General features: G+C 36.4%; 1 protein-coding gene across 1 annotated transcript in view; it reads right to left on the bottom strand.

Annotated features, from left to right (window-relative positions):
- CTNNA3 (catenin alpha 3) overlaps positions 1-23,530 on the bottom strand; it is a 1,844,203-nt gene that overhangs the window by 849,364 nt on the left and 971,309 nt on the right. Inside the window, exons 9-10 of the mRNA XM_061163003.1 lie at positions 19,928-20,008; positions 8,275-8,427 (exon numbers count right to left, since the gene is read on the bottom strand). Coding sequence (XP_061018986.1) covers positions 8,275-8,427; positions 19,928-20,008 — 234 coding nt within the window. The remainder of the gene's footprint in view (positions 1-8,274; positions 8,428-19,927; positions 20,009-23,530) is intronic.

Here is a 23,530-nt window from a genome sequence, read left to right on the forward strand (position 1 = left end):
GACATGGAACAACAGACTGGTTCCAAATTGGGAAAGGAGTACATCAAGGCTGTATATTGTCACCTTGCTTATTTAACTTATATGCAGAGCACATTATGAGAAATGCTGGACTGGATGAAGCACAAGCTGGAATCAAGATTGCCGGGAGAAATATCAATAACCTCAGATATGCAGATGACACCACCCTCATGGCAGAAAGAGAAGAGGAACTAAAAAGCCCCTTGATGAAAGTAAAAGAGGAGAGTGAAAAAGTTGGCTTAAAACTCAACATTCAGAAAACTAAGGTCAAGGCATCTGGTCTCATCACTTCATGGCAAATACATGGGAAAACAATGGAAACAATGACAGACTTTATTTTGGGGGGCTCCAAAATCACTGCAGATGGTGACTGCAGCCATGAAATTAAAAGACACTTGCTCCTTGGGAGAAAACCTATGACCAACCTAGACAGCATATAAAAAGCAGAGACATTACTTTGCCAACAATTGTCCATCTAGTCAAAGCTATGGTTTTTCCAGTAGTCATGTATGGATGTGAGAGTTGGACTATACAGAAAGTTGAGCACTGAAGAATTGATGCTTTTGAACTGTGATATTAGAGAAGACTCTTGAGAGTCCTTTGGACTGCAAGGAGATCCAACCAGTCCATCCTAAAGGAAATCAGTCCTGAATACTCATTGGAAGGACTGAAACTGAAGCTGAAACTCTAACACTTGACCACATGATGTGAAGAGCTAACTCACTGGAAAAGAACCTGATGCTGGGCAAGATAGAAGGCAGGAGGAGAAGGGGACGACAGAGGATGAGATGGTTGGATGGCATCACCAACTCTATGGACATGAGTCTGAGTAAGCTCTGGGAGTTGGTGATGGACAGGGACGCCTGGAGTGCTGCAGTCCTTGGGGTCGCAAAGAGTCAGACACAACTGAGTGGCTGAACTGAACTGAATGCCCTTCACAGGTCAGATCTGAGATACTGAGCAACTTTCCAAAGAACATCAAGAAAGTCTTCATATTTCACTTTTTACTCAGTAAGCCACACTGTTACCATCTTTAAAGATTTCCTAGGATTAATGGAAAATACCATGGATGGAGGAGCCTGGTAGACTGCAGTCCATGGGGTCGCTAAGAGTCGGACACGACTGAGTGACTTCACTTTCACTTTTCACTTTTATGCATTGGAGAAGGAAATGGCTACCCACTTCAGTGTTCTTGCCTGGAGAATCCCAGGGACAGGGGAGCCTGGTGGGCTGCCGTCTATGGGGTCACACAGAGTCAGACACGACTGAGCGACTTGGCGGCAGCAACAGCAGGATTAATGGACATTCAACTGCATTTTTATACACTAATTCATTCAACAATGATTTATTAAATGTTGCATTTACTTATATATCTAGCCAGAGAAACAACAACAAAGATTCTAGATAGTATGTCAGGAATCTAGCACATGTAGGGACTGAACACATGTTAAATGAATCAGGTGGTGAATGAATACACTCCTGTACTCAACTTGCTAATCATCTGTCTAGAATTGCACTGTCTAAGATATAGCCATGAGCCACTTGTGGCCTTTTTGTACTTAAAATATGGCTAGTAAATACAGGCCTTAAGTGTAAATATACACCAGATTTCTAAGACTTAGTACAAAAAAGGATGTCTCATCAATAGTTTTTATATTAATTACATATCAAAATAATAGTTTGTACTGGATTAAATAAAGCATCATTAAAATTAGTTCACCTGTTTATTTTTATTTATTTATTTTTTTCCATTTATTTTTACTAGTTGGAGGCTAATTACTTTACAACATTGTAGTGGTTTTTGCCATACATTGACATGAATCAGCCATGAAAAGGGAACCCTCTTACACTGTTGGTGGGAATGCAAACTAGTACAGTCACTACGGAGAACAGTGTGGAGATTCCTTAAAAAACTGGAGATAGAACTGCCATATGACCCAGCAATCCCACTTCTGGGCATACACACCAAGGAAACCAGATCTGAAAGAGACACGTGCACCCCAATGTTCATCGCAGCACTGTTTATAATAGCTAGGACATGGAAGCAACCTAGATGCCCATCAACACCTGTTTATTTTTAGAATGCCTACTAGGAAATTTAAAATTATGCGTGTGGCCTGGCTTCTATTTCTATTGGATACCATTAAGCCCTGAGATATTTGCTTGTCTGTTCCAATTTCATGATTAAAACTAAGTTTCTTCTTTCTCTTTAATGTATGATAATAAATTAGGTTTTACATGCAGACATTTTTAAATGCCAGTTTATGTTCATGAGATTTAAATCAATTATTAAGGGTAGAAATTTTTATGTTTGGATGCAAAATTGCCCCTATACAATATGACTTCCCTTTAGAGACTTCCCTAGTGACAAGCAACTTGCTGGATCCAGTTCTATAAGATGATATCTAATTCCTTCACCCTGGCATTCAAATATTCAAGGCTGTTCATCAACTACCACTAACTCACTTTACACTATCAATTGACAATCTAGATTTCACTTCTACTATATTCTTGCAACACAGGGATGAAAATTGTGACTTTATTTATGCTGTATCTCCACTCAGAGTTCTAGTTTTTCAAATCCAAATCCTGACTAGTTTTCAAGGTTTAATGTAAATATTGCGAACCTCATGCTGAATTCCCAAACTAATCTCACATAATTTTCTTTCTCCTCTTAATTCCAAAACACTGTATTCCATTAAAAAATACCTGCATTTGTTATAGAAAGTCTCTGACTTATCTATAATTGTCTCACTAACCTTTCCCTATATTCCAAAGATCATGAATAGAAAATTTATAAAGAAACCTCTAAAATATGGAAAGGCCACTCACCATGCTTTCAGGATAGGCTTTCAAGAATCAAGTTCATCATGTCTTTTAGCTAAAAGAAGGTCAAAATGCTGAGTAGTTTCTAATCCAGGGAGTGGGCAGTCACACATGTGTGCTCTATTCTATATAAGCAAAAACATTTCTGACTTAGCTATAATATCCCCTCACCAGCAAAAGAGGAGAGCTGCCAAGATGCTCACTGAGAACAGTTGTTAGTTTGTGCACAAGTGTAAATATCAGTTTGTTCTTTTTTTTTTTTTTTCTTTTCTTCTTGAGGGGTGGAAAGGAGGAAGAATGGGATAGGACTCTAAAAGCCTGATTTATTTATAACCAAATATATCCTTATTTTATAACAGATGATCAATTAAAGCATTGTGTGACACTTGAACAGCATTCTGTCAAAATGCAACATTAGTAGAGCTGATAGCAATGAGCACTTCTTGCAAACAGCAAGAGTCCCCTCTAAAGTCTTCTCTCTTGGCACTGGGGCTTTGCTAAATCTGGCTTGCCATTTTGTGAGTGGGAACAATCAGCTTTGTAGGTTGGAGGGAAGTATTATAATTAAATGTCCACCCACTTTTTCCTTTTTGATGAAAGGCTCCCATGAAACTTACTAAAATAAGGTACATCAAGACAGATGAATTTTTGATGAATAAGTCAAAGCACTGACGAAGCTGGCTTTTCACATAAAGAAACTTCACTAATTCACAGGAAATTTTTAGGCCTAGATTATTAACACTGTAATGCTTAATAATGATTAATATGATAATATCCATGGAACAAATAGGAGATTTTACCATTTAATTGGTAGCAAGTGTAGTGTTCAGCATGAATTTACTTGGTGAAAACAAATAGTAATAAAACCAAAAAAAATAATGGTGGAATTTTTAAGATTTAATTTTAGAGATATATTAAATAATAGTAAAAACAATGCCTATTATTTAATATATGATAGCATGGTTTTGAATAATAGTTATATTACCACATTAAAGTTACAAACTGTATCTTGGGCAAAATTCTTAAAAGATGTTATCAAATTGTTACAGATTCCTTCTGAAGGAGATCTGGAGCAGGGTTTATAATGTCTGGTTTTGATAATTATTTGCTATTATCACTGTGAAGTATTATTTTAAAGCATCCTTTTACAATAGAGCAGAAAGGGACGCTACTAAATAATTGGGATCAGGTGTATATCTCAAGTCCAGTTACTGGAACTCTTCAGTCAACTTTTTAGAGAGAAAGAAGACTGCATTGGTGTTAGGAATGCGTTTCTTCATTCAAGACAGATAATATTAAGAACTAGCTTATAGACTTTGCTATTAGAGGAGGTTTAAAGTGATAAGAAATAAAATCCTTACTCTCAAGAATTACTGAATATTTTTATTTTTAAGGTAAAATTAGTATTTTTAACTTCTTGTTTAATAGTATGACTGGTGGCAGCCAGTAGAGTTAATGGTGACCTAAGACATCATCAGTGTTGTGGAGCACAATTCAACGAGTACATTTGTATTAATTGCTAATCATATTTAAAATGTCAGCCTCTTGACTCCTGCCTCTCATTCCTATGGTGTCCTGATGGTTCTAAGAACACAGACTAACTTGGATGTTCAAAGTAGAAAGCTTTGCATAATAGTTACTTAATTCAACATTAAGATAAAATTAGCCACAAGGATCTAAGTTCTCCAGTTACTGAAACTGCCCACGGTTTTTAACCATCATTCACCCATGGTCATTTTATATTAAACTTACTACATAAAACACACATATTATATATATTAGACTTATACTAAACTTACTACTTACTAAATAATAAAATAGACATGACTTTACTAGAGGATGAGAATGTTTAGGCCTAATTTATTGGTCACTCAGCTTCTCATTCCCATTTCTTTCTCCAATGCTCTGAATATGTTTTGTTTTCTACATATTTCCCACAGAATTTCTTACCATTTTGTGTTTTTTCCCCTTTGTGTTCCATTCTACTTTTTTACCATTCCTTTCATAGAAGTCACAAGTTAACCATTATCTAAAGCATTCCTTTAAACAGCATGGAGTTTTTCTCCAAAGATCTGACAGAAATCCTTTAAAAATGGGCTTTTTTTTCACATTTAAGACTTCCCTCAACAAGTTTACTTTTAGATTGCAGATTTCTCTGACAGAGTTGAGGTATCAAAACCCAGACAGAGTGAAAATAGCTTTTTCTTGAAGTCATTTAGAATCTAAGACTTTTGCCCTACTATGTCAGATAACCCAGCTTGGAAATAAGGTGGGTATATGTGCATGTCTGTATAGGGGCAGTGGTAAGGAAAAAGGAGGTGGTAAGACTGGTAAGCAATCTATACAAAGTGAACTCACAATGTCCTCTGAAAATGATATATTTGAGCTGTCTTATATACTCAGACTCTGCCCCAGACACTTCTGTCTCAATGTTTGTAGTAAATTAATGATGATTTTCTCTGTTGCTTTGGTTAGACAGCTCCTTTCAAAAAAAGAATTTTCCCAGGAGATAAATGCAGTGTTTCTTTCTTTTTTTTTTTCTTTCCCTTGATATATATAAACAACCTAGTGTTCAAGCAGTATACTTAAAAACAATTTTCATTTTCTTCTATATCTCTTAGAAAGGTCAGAGTGTCTCTCTTGTAATGTGTCAGATCTTACTATTTTAGAAACTGGTAGTGACCTTAGTTGTTATCTTGTTTAACCTTCACTTTACAGCAGAAGCAAATGAAGCCCTGAGGAGAGAAGCGTAGATTAAAGGTGGTCACAAATATTCTGCTGCTCCTTCCAGCTAGAGGTGGAGTCTCACGCCCCCTCCCATTCCCTTGTGTTTGGGCAGGCTCTATGACTGCTTCAGTCAATAAAGAACAGTGGAAACTGCACTCTATCAACTTCTGGGCCCAGGCATTAAGGGAATGTCAGCTCTACTTCCTGTTTCTGACTTGCTCTTGGGACTTCTTATCTCAGAACCCAGAAATTATGCTGTGAGAAGCTGAAGCCAATGGAAAAGCTATATATTGGTTTGTGCTGCAGTCAACAACCACAGCTAAGCTCCCAGCTGACAGAAAGCATGCACTTTCAAACTTGTGAATGTACCATCTTGGATGTCTAGCCTAGTCAAACCTTTGAAGGGCTTCAGCTCCAACTAACAGTTGACAACAAGAACATGAGAGACCCTACGTAAGAACTGCCCAGTCAACACACAAATCAGTAAGAGAGTAATCGTAAATAATAAATTACTGTTTTAAAGCACTAAGTTTGAGAATGTTTGTTAAGTAGTAAAAGCTTATTGGAATTGAAGGCAAGTTTCTAAGTAATACCAGAATGAGAAATGGAACATTCCAAAGCCGACATAACCTCATTATAATGTGTTAAGGGAACAAAGAGAGTTGAATAAGTCCCTCAGTAACTCAAAATTCCAAAAATCTGTTATTGTTTCATATTCACATTAAATACGGAATTTTCAAAATCCTTAAAAATTTAAAATAGATTCTTAGAGCTCTATCTACAAAATAATAAACTGTCATTTGGTAATAAAATTAAGATAGTATTCTCAAGGGTCCTGGAAGGCAGCACCTTCCTAATAAGTTTTATGAAAGAAAGAGTACTTCACGTAAATTGATTTGGGGAAATTTTAACTTAAAGAGGTCTCTTTATATCTGGATTTTTCAGAAATGTAAAATCTCCACAAGGACAAATATAACTTTTTTTCCCAAAAATGTGTGATCAAGGAGTCCTTCATTGAGCACCTTAAGAGATTTATGTCTCATTAGAAACTAAACTGAAAATAGGAAAAGGATGAAACCTTATTAGCAGAAACCAACTTTTACTCTCAGAATTTTTCACTAAAAAGTTACTTTCATAATTTAGTGTTCCTTCAGCTTAGAAAAAACATTTCTAGACAAAAGGTTCATGATTCAGAGCAGCCTGAACATTTAGTTTGGTGCCTTTAATGACTTGCTCCTTCTGTTCTGCTCTCTTTTAATTTTTAACATTTTCCTGTGGGAATAGTTAATAAATATTTGAGGAATGAGTACAAGAAGGAATATATAAATAAATAATAAGCAATTGACTGGATTAGTTAAATGCAAGCAAACCTGGAACTCAGCTTTGACTCTTCATCAGCTTGGTCTGGGTTTTGTACTTTATTTCCACATAAGGCCAATGGGAATTATATCAGTTGCCCTGTCTCATAGTATTCTCGGGAACGTCAAAGATTTCAAATTGGGAGGTGGGGCAGTTTTAGGGCTGAAATTATATTAGTAATCACCTATTTATCCACTCCTTTCATTTTCTAGTTGTGAATATTGGGGTGCAGAAAGTTTATAGTGGAAGTGCTAGTTACATGGAAACTTCCTTCCCAGCAGATCCACATTAAAAATGTTGGGAAAGTCTTCTACCTTAGTAAATGTTGTATAGAATGCTGTGTTTCTATCAAGTGGCAACTATTTCTAACACAAATTTGATAAGCAATTTAGGCCCCCAAACATATGTTCCACCACAGAGTTCATGGCCTATATAGGAAGGTTCTGGCAGTCAAAACATTTAATAATCAGCACAGCATGGGCACTGACAATAAGCTTAGACACAAGCCAAAAACAACTGGTAGAGTCATACTAATGGGTACTAGTTCAGTATGAGGATCAGTTCAACTACATTTCCCCCTTCCTGCCACTGGTTCCTGGGCTTGTGAGTACTCTCACCTTTTTACTGGTGTTGGGTATTCTTCCACTCAGCTTTCTCTTATACCGTGGCTGCATTACTGATGCCCATAATACAGCAGATTTCATTATCTGTTTTCTAGGAATTGCCCAGCACTTCATAGCTCCTTCATATGACAATCCACCTCCCAAAATATGGGGAATGTCTCCAGTTTCCAAGCAGAAGAGGATTAAGTTTTATTATCATCTCCTCTTGCCTCTACGGGGACATGGACCAATCCACTATCTCTACTTAATTACTCTGGGTTCTCTATCCCTGTATATCCTACATTCTAGAGTCATGTTTCATAGATGAACATGATTTGAAAGGCTGAGGAGTAACAGAACCATGAAAAGATGAGAAACAATAAAATGGCATGACAGAGAGCATTTAATGCTTTTAAATCAGAATATGAAGAAACTATTTGTAATGGTAAAAGCTATGTTTAACCAGGTTTCGTGTGTGTGTGTTACTCTGAAAAGAAAATGTATTAAGAAAATATATTCATCATATTTTCACAATTCTTTCTAAATAAATTGTTCCTTTTCCGAGACAGTGGGGAATAGTTCATACAATTTGACACACATACCTTCATATTACTTTCGCCCATCTCTGTTTCATTTGCTATAAATGGTCAAAAGTTTGTATCTGACCTCAGTTCAGCTATAAATGCAGAATGAGAGCCCTATTCTCCTGGATTTAGAGTAGTTATAATTCCAGCACACTTACCTCTACAAGCCTGCTGGTGTGTTCACGGAATATCGCAGCATATTCTTTTATTTCCTTTTCCCGGCCATTCTTGGCAGCTTCAATGAGAACCAGAAGTGGGACTGTTGTATCCAAAAAAGAGTCTGACACATGATCTATGATAGCCTTACGGAGCTGAGGAGAAGTAAAAAATTCAGTTGTTGTTGTTTTGTTTTGTGTTTTTTTCCCCAGAAAATGGTTCATATTATTTCCTATTTTTACAATCTCAGTAATTACAAAATTCCTTTTATATATTTTTGCACAGTCTTTTAAAATCATAGTATTTAAGACTGTGTATGAATGTCACTTACAAAGCTAAAACAAGGTAAATATCCAAGAAAAAAAAACTATTAAGCAATAGCTTTCTTGCTCTCAAAAATTACTATTTTTTTCTTAAACTGTATTTAGCCTAGAGGTCAGATTGTAAGTGATAGTACTCCATTTTTCCCTCAAAGAAACTGCACTCTCATAGTGTTTATGCATGTGTACAAACAACATTGTACAGCATGTATTTTCATAATTACAAAATTATAATATGTTTTCTACCTTGTAGGAAAAACTCATGATAAATTTTGATTAGCTAAATTGTAGACTTCAAGGTAATTAAACCAAGTTAGATCACTGCTTATGCCAGTTGATAACAGATTAATAGAGCAAGGAGAATAATAAATGAGTTTGATGTCCAATTTTCTTTGTTTGCATTAATTGTTCTTGCCCTCACACCTTAAATTATTAAACAAGTATAACATTCTGCTACAATTAGTTCTTTTAAATTAGATTATGTGTAAGCTTATAAATGACAATCAGGCAATTATTCTACTCAGCAGATATTTTCTGAAATTTAAAACTGAGTTGGAAAATTAATGCATTATATTTATATAATATTGAGTTTTTAAGGATCACAATAATTTGAATGTTTCATTAATAATGTCAATGAGTATGAATGGTTCCAAAGTTTTTGGTCAATTCCCTCACTTAATTTAATAACCTATGTAATAAAACACAAATATGAATAAATATCAGACAGAATCTATAATTTGCCTTTTGTGAAAATTACATTTTAGTATGTATTTTAAAACCAGGAGATACTTATTCTAGTTTTGGATTACATGAGAATTAATACACTTTCAAGGGGTTGAATGATGTAGCTACATGGAAGGAAAAAAAAAAACAAAACACTGCCTCTCTTCCTTTAGCAATTATAGGATAAATCCATAATAGTTATAGATTTGGGGATGGGGAGAAAATACCTTCATCTAAGATAGTGGAGCTTTCTCAGAAGAACTGTGAAATTTTATGGCTCCCAACAATTTCACAAAAGCAGTAGAAAGATCCCCAAGGAAAGATCCTGCTTAGCATGCAGAAAAGTAAATCACTAATGGCAACTAATTAACATTTACTGAGCACTTACTTCCACAGGGTGTAGAGTGCTAAGTGTTTCCAGGAGAGGGGAAGAAGACCTTAAGTGAATGAGCGTTTGATGCCCACAAAGAGTAGACCAGTGAAGTCAGACAACAAATCATAAGTTAGGAGTTAGCTGGCAACTATAAGGTGTGTTCGGAGAAGGTAATGGCACCCCACTCCAGTACCCTTGCCTGGAAAATCCCATGGACGGAGGAGCCTGGTAGGCTGCAGTCCACGGGGTCGCTAAGAGTCAGACACGACTGAGCGACTTCACTTTCACTTTTCACTTTCATGCATTGGAGAAGGAAATGGCAACCCACTCCAGTGTTCTTGCCTGGAGAATCCCAGGGATGGGGGAGCCTGGTGGGCTGCCGTCTATGGGGTCACACAGAGTCGGACGCGACTGAAGCGACTTAGCAGCAGCATAAGGTATGTTAGTTCTACATATGTAAGAGAAAAGTAGAAGAAATCTCTCAGAGGTGGAGTTATTTTCAATGACCTTCTCTCCCCTTTATCCTTTTCTTCTTTCATTAACATATAGAAGGAGGGCCAAGAGAAGATTTACACTAAAGATACGGGATTGAAAGCCAGCATACATAAGGTAGGTAATTCAAACCAAGGAGGTGAACAGAATGGTATAGAGGGAGATTCACAGTGAGATGTCCATGAATAAAATCTTAGAAAATATTACCACTTATGAGTAATATGGGCATGGATGGGTAGATGAAAGAGTAGGACCTTAAAAAGAGACTGAGATGATGGCCATGAAACAGAGATCAAATGATCAACAGCCAAAAGGGAAACTTTCAAATAAAGTTCTGTTTCAATGCCCTACAAATGAACTTATCCTACCAAACACAATTGTAATACCCACATTATAGATATGTTGAATCTCCTTATCTATGTATTTGATTTTTCAATTCAATGAGTATTTCTGAACACATTTCCCCTTAATTTCTACCAAGAGCTAGATATTGTGAGAAATGCCATGTTGGAAACACAGGATTCCTTATAATCTAATGGAGGAGACAGTGCCATTAAATATTACAATAAAGGAAAATCAAGAGACTGACAGGAATTTCAAGAAGATAAAATGGTTCAGAATTGTATTTTAAAGATAAGTTAAATTAAAAGAACCAAGACTTCTCTATGGGATTTGACCACTAGAATACTAAGTTTAGTGGAAAGTGGGAACAGCAACCCTATTGCTATGGCTGGAAGAGTGAATGGGATCGAAGACATGGAGATGGAATAAACTCCTGTTTCTAGTAATTTGATTGTCACATTAAGAAATAAGACTTGTTATTAACTACATTGAGACAGGTTTAAAGAGGGATTGTTTCTCATATAAAAGACTTTGATGTGTGTTCTTATCTACAACTAAACTCAAAAGTCAGACTGAGATTGTCCTCCTACGCTTTAAAAGAATACATTTTGATTTATTACCATATAAAATTGATAGTAACACAAATAACTATTGTCTTAGATTATGCCAATTTTTGTAAATACTTGAATAATTACAGCAATCTTCTTCCAGGACTGAATATATTTGCTCTGGTCTGCATCTTTCCTCAGTGGCGCCACCTTGCCTTTCCTTCATTTTAAAGGTATTTACTCCCCTGTTCTTTTTTTATTATTGTTTCTTCAAGTTTTCAACTAATTTTCCTTGCTACTCATTCCATCCAGCATCTCATATACAAATATTGAAATATCTATAGAGTTGAGGTTTGATGTATAGCTGATTTACTCTTAATTAAAGAATAAACACTTTGATTAATTTTTTTTAGATTAAAACAAATTTGTTATTGTTCAATGACTTAGTCATATCTGACTCTTTGCCACCACATGGACTACAGCAGCCCAGGTATCCCTATCCCTCACCATCTCCCGGAGTTTGCTCAAACTCACATCCACTGAGTCAGTGATGCCATTCAACCATCTTGTCTTCTGTTGTTCCCTTCTCCTTCTGCAATCAATGTTTCCCAGCATCAGGGTCTTTTCCAGTGAGTCAACTCTATGTATCAGGTGGCCAGAGTATTGGAGCTTCAGCATCAGTCTTTCTAATGGATATTCAAGGTTGATTTCCTTTAGGACTGACTGGTTTGATCTCCTTGCAGTTCAAGGGACTCTCAAGAGTCTTCTCCAACACCACAGTTCAAAAGCATCAATTCTTCAATGTTCAGCCTTCTTTATGGTACAACATCTCATATGACTACTGGAAAAACTATAGCTTTGACTCTACAGACCTTTGTTGGCAAAGTATATCTCTGCTTTTTAATACACTATTTAGGTTTGTCACAACTTTTCCTCCAAGGAGCAAGAGTTTTAATTTCATGGCTGCAGTCACCATCTGCAGTGATTTTGGACCCCAGGATAATAAAGTCTGTCACTGTTTTCAATGTTTCCCCATCTATTTGCCATGAAGTAATGGGACTGGATGCCATGATCTTAGTTTTTTTTAATGTTGAGCTTTAAGCCAGCTTTTTCGCTATCCTCTTTCATTTTCATCAAGAGGCTGTTTAGTTCCTCTTCGCTTTCTGCCATAAGGGTGGTGTCATCTGCATAACTGAGGTTACTGATATTTCTTCCTGCAATCTTGACTCTAGCTTGTGTTTCATCCAGCCTTGCATTTCACATGATGTACTCTGCATATAAGTTAAATAAGCAGCATGACAGTATACAGCCTTGACGTGCTCCTTTCCCAATTTGGAACCTGTCCATTGCTCCATGTCCGGTTCTATTACTTCAGAACACATTTTTTGCTTTTTTCCTAAGACGTGTTGCTAACTACATAATATAATAACCAAGAAAAAGGGTACCACATATTATATTCAGTAGGACAAGACAGAAAAACTGGAAAATATGCTTTCAAATAAGTTCTGTGCCAATGTTTTCATGATTCTGTTGGAAAATGGCTAAAATTACCTGATACAAGATACTATCATGCATAATGAGCAAAATGAATCTTCGGTATTTGTATATTCATTCAATGTAACAAATGCATTTTGAGTTGTCTATCTAAGGGCAAAGCACCATTTGAAGCAATTTGGGGAATAATAGAATGACAGAGATGGGGTAACTTAGGGAGGAAATGAGACAGAGTTTGATGAGTATCTTACAGGAAGTGCAAACAAATAAAAAACAATTGATTGTCATAGTTAACGAGATTTCTATAAGGATGTTACATATATAATTCATTTAAAAAACTGATTAGGATGTTAAGAGTTGGAGCTGGCAAACATCATATTCTAGGAATAGAGATTATCACGAGCAAAGAAAATAGATCCTCCCAAATCACAAGCATCTGATGTGACTGGAATATGGTGCTAAAGATTGAAATAGGATTTCCTTAGGCAGAATGGAAATAGTGAAAGGTATTTGAGGTGAAAATAACAAAATTCAGACAGAAAGAGTAAAAGATGACAGAAGGAAATGGCCAGAAAATGGTGATTTGTGTTAGACATAAGAGATACCCTTAAGGTATAGCACGCAGTCAGCAGGCAGGGGGACATCTTCTCTTTTGAAAGCACCTTCACCCCACGCAAACCACAAAGAGCACAATTAATGCAATCAACCCACCCTTTTCTCACCAGATCATCTCTCTTACTGATTTATGATCATTTACCATCACATTCATAGCTATGATTACAGACTACATTAGAGGCCTTTGGTTCTTTACATCTCATCCATTGGACCAGTCTCTGATTCCGGCTGTTATTCCTGGGGACAGTTCCATGTCCTCCAAAGATATACCACCTCCAGTGCATTCCATGCTTCATTCTATTAATCCTTCTCAGGGCCTGCTCCAAGTCTCTATGAGATTCTCAGGTCAAGCACAAATAGTCTGCAAGTTCTGGAAACTCAACACCATTAGACGTAACCCTCATCCAATGGGGGTGGGAGCTACTGGATAAAATTCTCAGCTTCCATCTACTGATCAGACAATTCTGGGAGACATTCTGTCCCTTCTCAGAGGTCCTTAAGCAACTGATGCCTATAGTGACAACCTCAATAATATATTGGTTCCTCCTTTCCTGCCTGTTCTTTTTTGCTTGAGGTTCTTTTACACTTGCTGCTAGTAATTACCTCTGAAATAAATGACCTGAATAAAGGCCTCAGTCTTAGGATCTGCTTTCAGGAGAATCCAATACAAAGTAGACACATGCATCTGGTGTTAGCACTGTTTGCTCACATAGCAAGTAACAGACTCTGATGTCTTACATAAACAGCCCATTGATGATCACTTTGCCACTTTTTGCAAAACACTGAGTTTAATTCTGCCATCTCCTGTCTTATGGCTGGCTGTGAAAGAGGAAATGAGATAAAACTATAAATGAATATAGGGACAAACTATGGAAGACCCTGAATGCTATGCTAAGAAATTTCCTTTATATGTTCTGACATATTCATATGGGATTTTTTTCATTGAAATTGCACAGTCATCAATATCCATGTGTGATAACTAAGTAGGCTCTATCTTGTTTATTTTTATATTATTTTCCTGCCAAGTGAAACAGTTCATTCCTTTCACTTGGATGAAAAAAACTTTAAAGAAGAATCCAACATGCCAATGTGAAAATAGGACATTTTTCTTAGAAGCCACAGCACTTAAATCCGAAGTTAGTGAGAGGACAATAGGAGTTAGAGGTATGTATTTTCAATAAATATCTGTTTGTGGTCAGGAATGAAAGCTTCCAGACACAAAACTAAATTGAGGGGTTTTCCACCTTTTCTTACTACAGTTTAATAAAAGGCTTTGAGACATCAGTTGTTCTATTTCCCACTGATGTAAATGGTTTGGGATCTCAAATAAAATACTATATTTCTCTACAATGAAAACCCAAAAGTGGGAGCTATGCCTTAAAACTGTAAGAAAACCCTGAACACCCTCACCCCTACCAAATAAGGGAACAGAAAAATTATGAGTAGAAGAGAAGTAAAAAGGAAAGAAAGTGTTTTAGAAAAGAATCATCCTAAGGAAACCATAAAACTTATATTTGTGTATATGAATGCCATTTTAAGTCAAGTAGCAAAATATGACTTTCAAAACTAAATTAACATAGGAACTATGTTAATTTAATAACTTTGTTAATTTAATAACTATGTTAATATAATAAACATTATTATATAACACAATAACATTATGTTATATAATAATAATATAATAATTAATTCAGCATATGCATGCTGTGTCAGCTTAATGAGATGTGTAGATACTTATTATTTGATGATGAGAATGATGAGGAGTAGGTATAAGAACCTACATATATATTTATGAGTAGGCCCTGGTACTCCCAACAAAATTCTAAAAGAGATGGGAATACCAGACCACCTGACCTGCCTCCTGAGAAATCTGTATGCAGGTCAAGAAGCAACAGTTAGAACTGGACCTGGAACAAGAGACTGGTTCCAAATTGGAAAGGAGTACGTCAAAGCTATATATTGTCACCCTGATTATTTAACTTACATGCAGAGTACATCATGAGAAATGCTGGGCTGGATGAAGCACAAGCTGGAATCAAGACTGCCAGGAGAAATATCAATAACCTCAGATATGCAGATGACACCACGCTTATGGCAGAAAGTGAAGAAGAACTAAAGAGCATCTTGATGAAAGTGAAAGAGGAGAGTGAAAAGCTGTCTTAAAACTCAACATTCAGAAAACTAAGATCATGGCACCTGGTTCCATCACTTCATGGCAAATAGATGGGGAAACAATGGAAACAGTGACAGTCTAACTTTTGGGATTTAAAATCATTGCAGATGGTGAAATAAGCCATGAAATTAAAAGATGCTTGCTCCTTGGAAGAAAAGCTATGACAAACCTAGACAGCATATTAAAAAGCAGAGACATTACTTTGCCAACAAAGGTCTGTCTGTCAAAGCTATAGTTTTTCTAGTAGTCATGTATGGATGCGTGAGTTGGACTATAAAGAAGGCTGAGCACTGAAGAATTGATGCTTTTGAACTGCGGTGTTGGAGAAGACTCTTGAGAGTCCCTTGGACTTCAAGGAGATCCAGCTAGTCCATCCTAAAGGAAATCAGTCCTGAATATTCATTGGAAGGACTGATGCTTAAGCTGAAACTCCAATACTTTGGCCACCTGGTGCAAAAAACTGACCCATTGGAAAAAATCCTGATGCTAGGAAAGATTGAAGGCAGGAGGAGAAGGGGATGACAGAATATGAGATGGTTGGATGGCATCACCAACTCAAGGGACATGAATTTGAGTAAGCTCCAGGAGTTGGTGATAGACAGGGAAGTCAGCGTGCTGCAGTCCATGGGCTCGCAAAGAGTCAGACACGACTGAGTGACTGAGCTGAACTGAACTCCCAACAAGGAGAAGAGATGACTATAGCAATTCATCAATTCAGCAACTACAGAATAAATCAAACTGTTTTGTTTGTTTTCACCAGAACCCTATTTTATTTGACATAACATATGTCTTTATTTTTGCATTAATGAAACAATTATTTCTCAATATATTAATATATGAAAAATTAGTCTGCCTTTAGTGAAATCCAGTATCTGTTTCACTCTGCATAATTCAGTAGAAGTGGAATATATTTGATTTAGTTTTTTTAATGAAGTAAAGAGGGTTTAAAAAAATCTTCCTTATATAGAATTTCAATATGTATGCAGTTCTCAAATAAATGAGAAAAGAAATTAAAGGAAGAAGAAAATTGAAAATGTAAAAACATGTAAAATATATACTAAGGAAGAAAAAAATATTATAAATCAGTGTATTACATACTGAAAGTTCTGACAATGAAAAGGCCATTATCCCTGGCCCCTGGAAGAGTGGTCACAGATTTGGGCTGGGATTAGATGGACGTGGGCTGAAACCTCGGCTCTACCAGTTTGCTAGGTAAACTGACTTACTTGAGAGATTGAGATAATAACGCTATGGCACTGTTTCTTTTGGGGGGAGATAAAACCCAATAATGTAAGTACTACAGTGGTCAGAGCTACAGAAAACATTTGCTAAATGAGAGATGCTTATAACTATCATTTTAAGGATTTAAAATCCATTGTGAAGAAAAAACCACTAAATAAGAGAAACACAAACAGAATATGGTTACTGCTTTAAAACAACTATCAATGCTATAAGCACTCCAGGAGAAAAAAAAGAGGAATTCTAGCTGATAAAAATGGCAAAGCTTTCAGGGCAGAAGTAGCATTTATATTAAACTTTCTCAATCAATTAGGAGTTGTGGAGTTGTATAGGGAATAAGCAGAACAAGTCAGGCACCAATCCACATATACAAAGATGTGTATGTGTCTGTAGGTAGAGGTGGAAGTGGTGGGAAATTTGGTGATGAGTAAGTACACCATCCAGAGAAAAGGTTACTGTGCTGGTGTGGTGAGGAGGAAGAACTGAGGAAGAAAGCAAAAGGAGAAGGAACATTAAGAATTATGAGAATTAAGTTGGGGCCAAATTACAGAGACGCTAAAACACAATGCCCACGACTTTTGTCTTTGTTCTCTAGTACAACAGCCAATGAGGTCACAGAGCAAGAAAAGACAAATTATGTATTTGAAACAAAAGAACAGTAAGTCACATGTAAGACATTTATCTATGTTACCCCAAAATGTATAATCTGCTTCTTCCCAGCTATTTCTAAGCAATTTATCTCATTCATTGCAGATGAAATCCACTGATTGTCTGAGCTAAAATGTTTCTGTATCGTCAATGGACAGGCTATGGGTAAACAAATGAATTCAGATGAATCAGCAGAGAGATGGGCTTTATATCTTTTTTTTTTTTAAACTAAAAACAAACAAACAATCAAAACCCACATATCTATAACAAGAATATTAAATATTCTGAAGAAAAACATTGCAAGGGTAGGGGCTTTCTCCTTCCTGTGTGAAAAGTATATAGAAGATGCTTAAAACCAACTGCTTAACAAATTTTGCAAGAAGAAGAAGAGGTAGAGCTGACTCATGTTGCTTGGCTTTTATTATTGCCACAAGCATAAACATCACGATGGAAAATGAAGTTCTTGGGAAGGCAAGCAAGGATACTGAGAACAAATCATAGCAACTGTCTCAACTCACATTGAAGACCACGGATGTCTCCAAAGACAGCTCTTAACAATCCCATCTTCCTATATACACATTCCACTTTTCCTGTAAGAGGATGTTTTTGCTTGTCCCTGTTGACCTGGAGCAGAATTTGTAGTATTCTGATCAACAGAATGTGGAGGAAACAAGATCCTGGTGACTTTTGAGCTAAGGTGTTAAGAGGGCCTGCAACTTCCATCTTTCTTCTGTTGGATCCTTGAACCAACATGTAAGAAATCCAACTCCCCTGCTAGACTCAAATACTAAGCCCTGAATCCAGACATCATTTTAACTACCAGTACATGGGAGACTGCAAGTGAAAATGCTATAGAAATGGACCCCCTGACATCCCCACCCAGCCAACCCACAGAATCGTGAAACAATAAAGTGGTTGCTGTTATTCTCGGTGCTGTGTTAAACAGCAATATTTAACCAAAAAAAAATTAGATGTGGACCTGTGAAACCACAGGAAATTTTCATAACTCTGGAACACAGCAGTCCTCTATGAGCCTACTATTACATTCTCTTACTATGAAGTAAGATAATAACCCCCATGCTTTTTCCCTATCTCACTGATGATGTGGGGTTGAAATCAAAGTATGATTTTGAGATACAATATAAGATTCCTGGTTAAATTTGAATTTCAGATAAACACAGCTTTTTAAAAATATATATATAATTATGTTCCCATGCAATATTTGTTTGCTGTAAATCTGAAATTCAAATCTAACTGGGCATCCTGTACTTTGATTTGCTAAATCTGGTAATCCTACACACAAAGGATTGCTTTATCTTAACTTTCTTTTTTTTTTGTTTGTTTTTTGTTTTTTAAGAAAAATAATGATTCCAAAAGCTTTGGAGGTATAAATGTACATCAGTTCTTTGTGTATAACATTGTTGAACGCAGTTAGAGATACCGGAATGAAAGACACAGTTGTTAATAGCTCATAGTAACAACTTTTTCAAGTTCTGGGAAGAGCAGATGGGGTAGAATCCTGAACACAGAGAATGAAAATTACACAACTACCCAGGAGGATAGTCCTGAGGGTGAGAATTCCTGAGTTCCGTGTAGGTTGTGGCTGGGTATTGGCTCAGTGCTCCTTCCTCAGGCAGATCGCCTCACCAGAATAGCCCGCTTTCTCATTTGCATCTTAAGACAGGTTGTGCTAAGTTCCTTTCAGCTCTTACATTCCATGATTTTAAGTGCTAATAGTAGAACTAGGATTTGCATGCAGGTCAAAAAGTTGAGAAACTGGAATTTCCCCAGCCTTCAAAATTGTGCTTTTACACAGCAATTATTACCTGGCTGAGGATCCCTATTTATTCTATTTCCAAATCTACTTCTGAATTAAAAGATTGTTCAGGCTATTTTACTAAATTTTCCCACTAACCCACAATAATATATTGTATTAAAAGCTTACGGGTGAAAAGTTTTTGCCCTTCTTTTATAAGTTAATGGTGACCAAGTTAAAGCTGTATGTGCAAAAGAACTCCAGCTATTAAATAGTGGAAAAGAACAGAAAGCAAAAGTCTTTAAAAATAGCTGAGTCTTCATATTTCTGGAGGAAAAAAATATATAACTTGTGGCATAATACTAGACTTCTGTTATACTTAATAAATCCTTTCTAATCCTATGTTCCTGATAACCTAAGGTTAAAAGGAGCCTTAACTTAAACAGGAACTAATTTCTGAAGCATCCTGAAGAGTTAGAAGGGGAAATCGGTAGGGTCTCCAAATGACTAGCTGTTTCCTTTAAGCATTTTGATAATAAAAAAATAAAATATTAGATTTTTAATCTAATATAATCAATTTACCAACAGTCTCTAAAAATTTACTATGTACCAGGCACTTGGAGGCATTTCATTTCAACCTCAAAGCCCTATCATGTATTATTAATTCCATTTTCTGGGTCTGGAGAGGCTTAGAAAGGTGAAATCTGTTCCTGAGATCTCATAACTGATGATAGCAGGGCCAGCATTTGAATGTAACCCTGCCTGATATTGTCACTTTCTTCTACTTTATGTTTGCCACAAAAATGGGTGAGTTATGTAAATGTGGAAAGTATATATTCACTGTTCTTGCTCTGTGTTCTAAATTAATTTAAAAAAAAAAAAAAAGGTTATTTCTACTTGGTGTTTGTCTCCACATCTTTCTTTTCACTCACCTGTCTGCGAAGGTCTCTTGTCTTCTTACACATATTTTCTATTGCAATATTCAGGGTATTACTCCTTTCCTTTTTTCCAGTCTGCAAGGGAGGAAAAAAAAAAAAGGCATAAGCAATGGTATTGAATTACTCTTTATCACTTAGCAATCTGCTTTCTAAATTTCCTGAAAATAACAGCTTGAACATTCAAGAATAGGTCTCAAAACTGCTATGATACTGCATATGATTCATGAGTACTTCACTTAAGAGTAAGTTTGAATGGTGGTTAAAGTTCACATTATTTTCTTCTTTAAGCTTCCGTAATATTTTTGATATAGGGTCAGACTGTATTCAGAGTGGCAGTAGGCAGAGCATTATCTCCAAGAAACCCTGATCTTCATTCTTAACAAGTCGACTCTAACTGCAAAGCATGCAATTAGCTTAAAAGCATTAGATGCCCAATTTGTCAACTTCTGTGGGAGTTTCTGAAGTCATTTTCGTGGTGTATTGTGTAAGTTATGCAGAGCCATATTGGAGTTTTGCTAAACACTAAATAAAATATGCAGTGCAAATTCATACAATTTGCAAAAGTTGACCACAAATTTAGCTGACAATATTCCAAGAACAAATTGTTTCAAGTAAAAACTGGACGCCGTTTTTGGCTCTTTGGGATAATTTGTGCAACACCTTCTTGTCCTTTAAGCCGAACAGTTCTATTATATCCTTAACCTAAATCTTTAGGCTATTAAGCACATAGAGAGTCACCTTGGTTGGTATTTTCTACATATTACTTTTGTGGGAGACAACGGAATTGAATCTAATCATACTTTTCTAGTGATATCTTATATAAAAGAGATTGAAAAAAATCATTATGTGATTCACCTCTAGGAATATTGCTACTATTTAAAATTATAAACTGAAAGGGCTCTTGACAGGAGACCTTGAAAATCAGGAAAGCAGGTTTAAGTAGCTGATAACTGAAGGAGTTTACATCATGGACAGTATGAAAGGGCATTGAGAGGAAGCATAGAACATTAGGCAATGTGCCATATGCTGCTCCCAATGACTAAACTCATATATGAATCTATATCTCCAAGTGGAAAGACTCCTTTAAAAGAAGTTCAAGACCATTTATACTCTACCGAAATCTGTGATTTTAGTCAAATCTTCTGCCACATGGTTTTAAGTCCTATTCTTAACCCAGGAACAATATTTCTATACATTTCTCGCTCTTCTCCCAAGTTCTTACATATATCTTTGATTTTAGCAAGTGTCTCCCCAAATCATTTTCTATTAAAATCTTACCTGTTTCTTAATGGTCTCCACTCAGTTACCGCCCCCGCCCCCCCCCCCCCAATACCTGGGCTCAAAAGTAAGCCCTCACCTCTCCTTGTTCTGATAAAATGATCTAATAGCATTTAAAAATTTTCCCAAAATGCTCATTTTGTTTCTGTACAGGTTAATCACCTTTACAGTAATGTTAGAATCTTGACGTTGGCAAGTATATCTTTTTTTTTTAATTCCTGAAAGTAACTTGTATAGAATTTATTAAATAGTATTGACTAGTTTATAAATAAACAACTTGATTCAAAACACAATATAGTTTTATTAAGAACCTACTACAAGAGATTTTAGCATCTGCTTATCAAGGCACAGCTAAAATCCTCTGTTAGCCGAGGTTGCTGGTACCCATGTAAACCTCAGTTAGAACTAGTTTTGCTCAGCAGTAACATTACTGATATTTATGATTCAAAAGCACCACCATTTGAGCCCATTGAGTACACAGAAAGTTATGGGGCATCCACAGACCAGTCTACTAAATTCCAGTAACAATGCCCAGGTACTGTGACAGCCAACAATTGACCCCATACATCTCCGGATACCTCGTGGGGGAAGCACAAGTAGAGGGTTACTAAGTCCTTGACCACATTTTCCTTTTGAGAGTGAGTATGCAGTGTATGCATGGTGGAGACTGTCTCCAATGAATGAAGTGGGGAAAGGAAGAAGGGAGAAGTAGGAGAGAGAAATAAAATTCTAAATGTCACAGCAATAAGGCCATGGTGGCAATTACTTGGATTGCCACCAGTACAGTAGGCTATAAGACAGTTTCAATTTTACCTAAAGAATCTATCCCTTATCCTCTAGTTTAATGCAATGTTAGCTCTTGATTGTCTCTTTCCACTTCACAAAAGCAGAGATCGTCAATCAGAGGAAGGAATAGGACAGACCGAGAGACACCTCCCACCCCCAACACACACAGGCATCAGGAATAACACGAAAGATTTCTGCGGTGTTGGTCATGAAAACTCACTAGTTTCTGTGATATGATTCATCAGAACAACTAAAAGATGTCAACTTCCTCAGAGTTAACAGCAACGACACAGAAAACTTTAATAAAGGATGACAGTGGGTGACAGCAGAAAGAGATTAAATAAGGACTGTAAAGATGATTTCCTAATTTCTCCTCAGAGTTTCACCTTAGTTTAAAAGGTTTAATTGGGTCAAAGACATTTTGTTCTCCAGATACTAAAAAACAGTCACTATAATTTCAAGAAATATAAAGCTTTCCTTTCTCTCATCCCTGTGTTTCCATCCCCCTCCCCCACATTTCTTCTCTTTCACCCCCAGCTTTTTATTGGGTCCTTGCTCTGTTTATACAGATTTATTTGGCTCAGTCAAGCCATTTTATGCCTCTTTAATCCTTTTGCATGGCGTAAAAATAAATAAAGCAAGAAAAAATAGCCCCATTCTACTTAAAAGCCCTCATTCCTTCTGTTTTCAAAGCCTCAACAAATCATCAAGCAATGAGCTGGGACTGAAGGTGAATTGTATGTGCTGAGGTAAGGGACTGAAAGAGTAGGATATTAAAACATAATCACAGCTAACAGTCAAGAGCCTGCCTATATTCCCAATGCTCAGAAGAGAAGATGCCCCTCAAAGGAAGTTTAACAGAACATTTAGGGTCAGCACAGTCCTACTAATGGAAAAATGTACCACTTATAGTAAAGGGCGAGGAGAAAAACAGAAAACACAGCAGAGATGAGCACTATACAGGGAAAACAATCATACTCTTCATCAGTAAACACACTGCCAGCAAAGACTATCTCAAAAAGAACAGTTTTGAGTACAGACTTCATTCAATGAAACTCCATTAACTTATTATTGAATATACTAATTTTATTATGAATATTGTAACTTTGTGAATGCTATGATATGAATATTCATAATATAATGAATATTTTGACTGAGCCAAATAAATCTGGATAAACAGAGCAAGGACCCAGTAAAAAGTCAGGGTGAAAGAGAAGAAAGGAAGGGGAGGGTGATGGAAACACAGGAAAGAGAAAAGGGAAACCTGTCCCAATGTGATCTAGGCTTGTAAATCTTAACTATGAGTCTTACCATGAATTCCGCTTAACCATTGCTCCCATACAACTACCACAGTCAATTACTCTGTCTCATGTGGTTCCCTAACGCTACCTACATATTTGGAAAACATCACTACATAAATAAACTCTCCTTGAATTATCTGAGTTTGAGTGTTCCATCTGTATCCTATTTGGGACCCTGGCTAGGGAGAACTTTCTAACACTGGATTGTTCAGTACGATAGCCAACAGTCATA

This window comes from Dama dama, chromosome 15, assembly GCF_033118175.1.
Source record: "Dama dama isolate Ldn47 chromosome 15, ASM3311817v1, whole genome shotgun sequence".
Classification (NCBI taxonomy): Eukaryota; Metazoa; Chordata; class Mammalia; order Artiodactyla; family Cervidae; genus Dama; species Dama dama.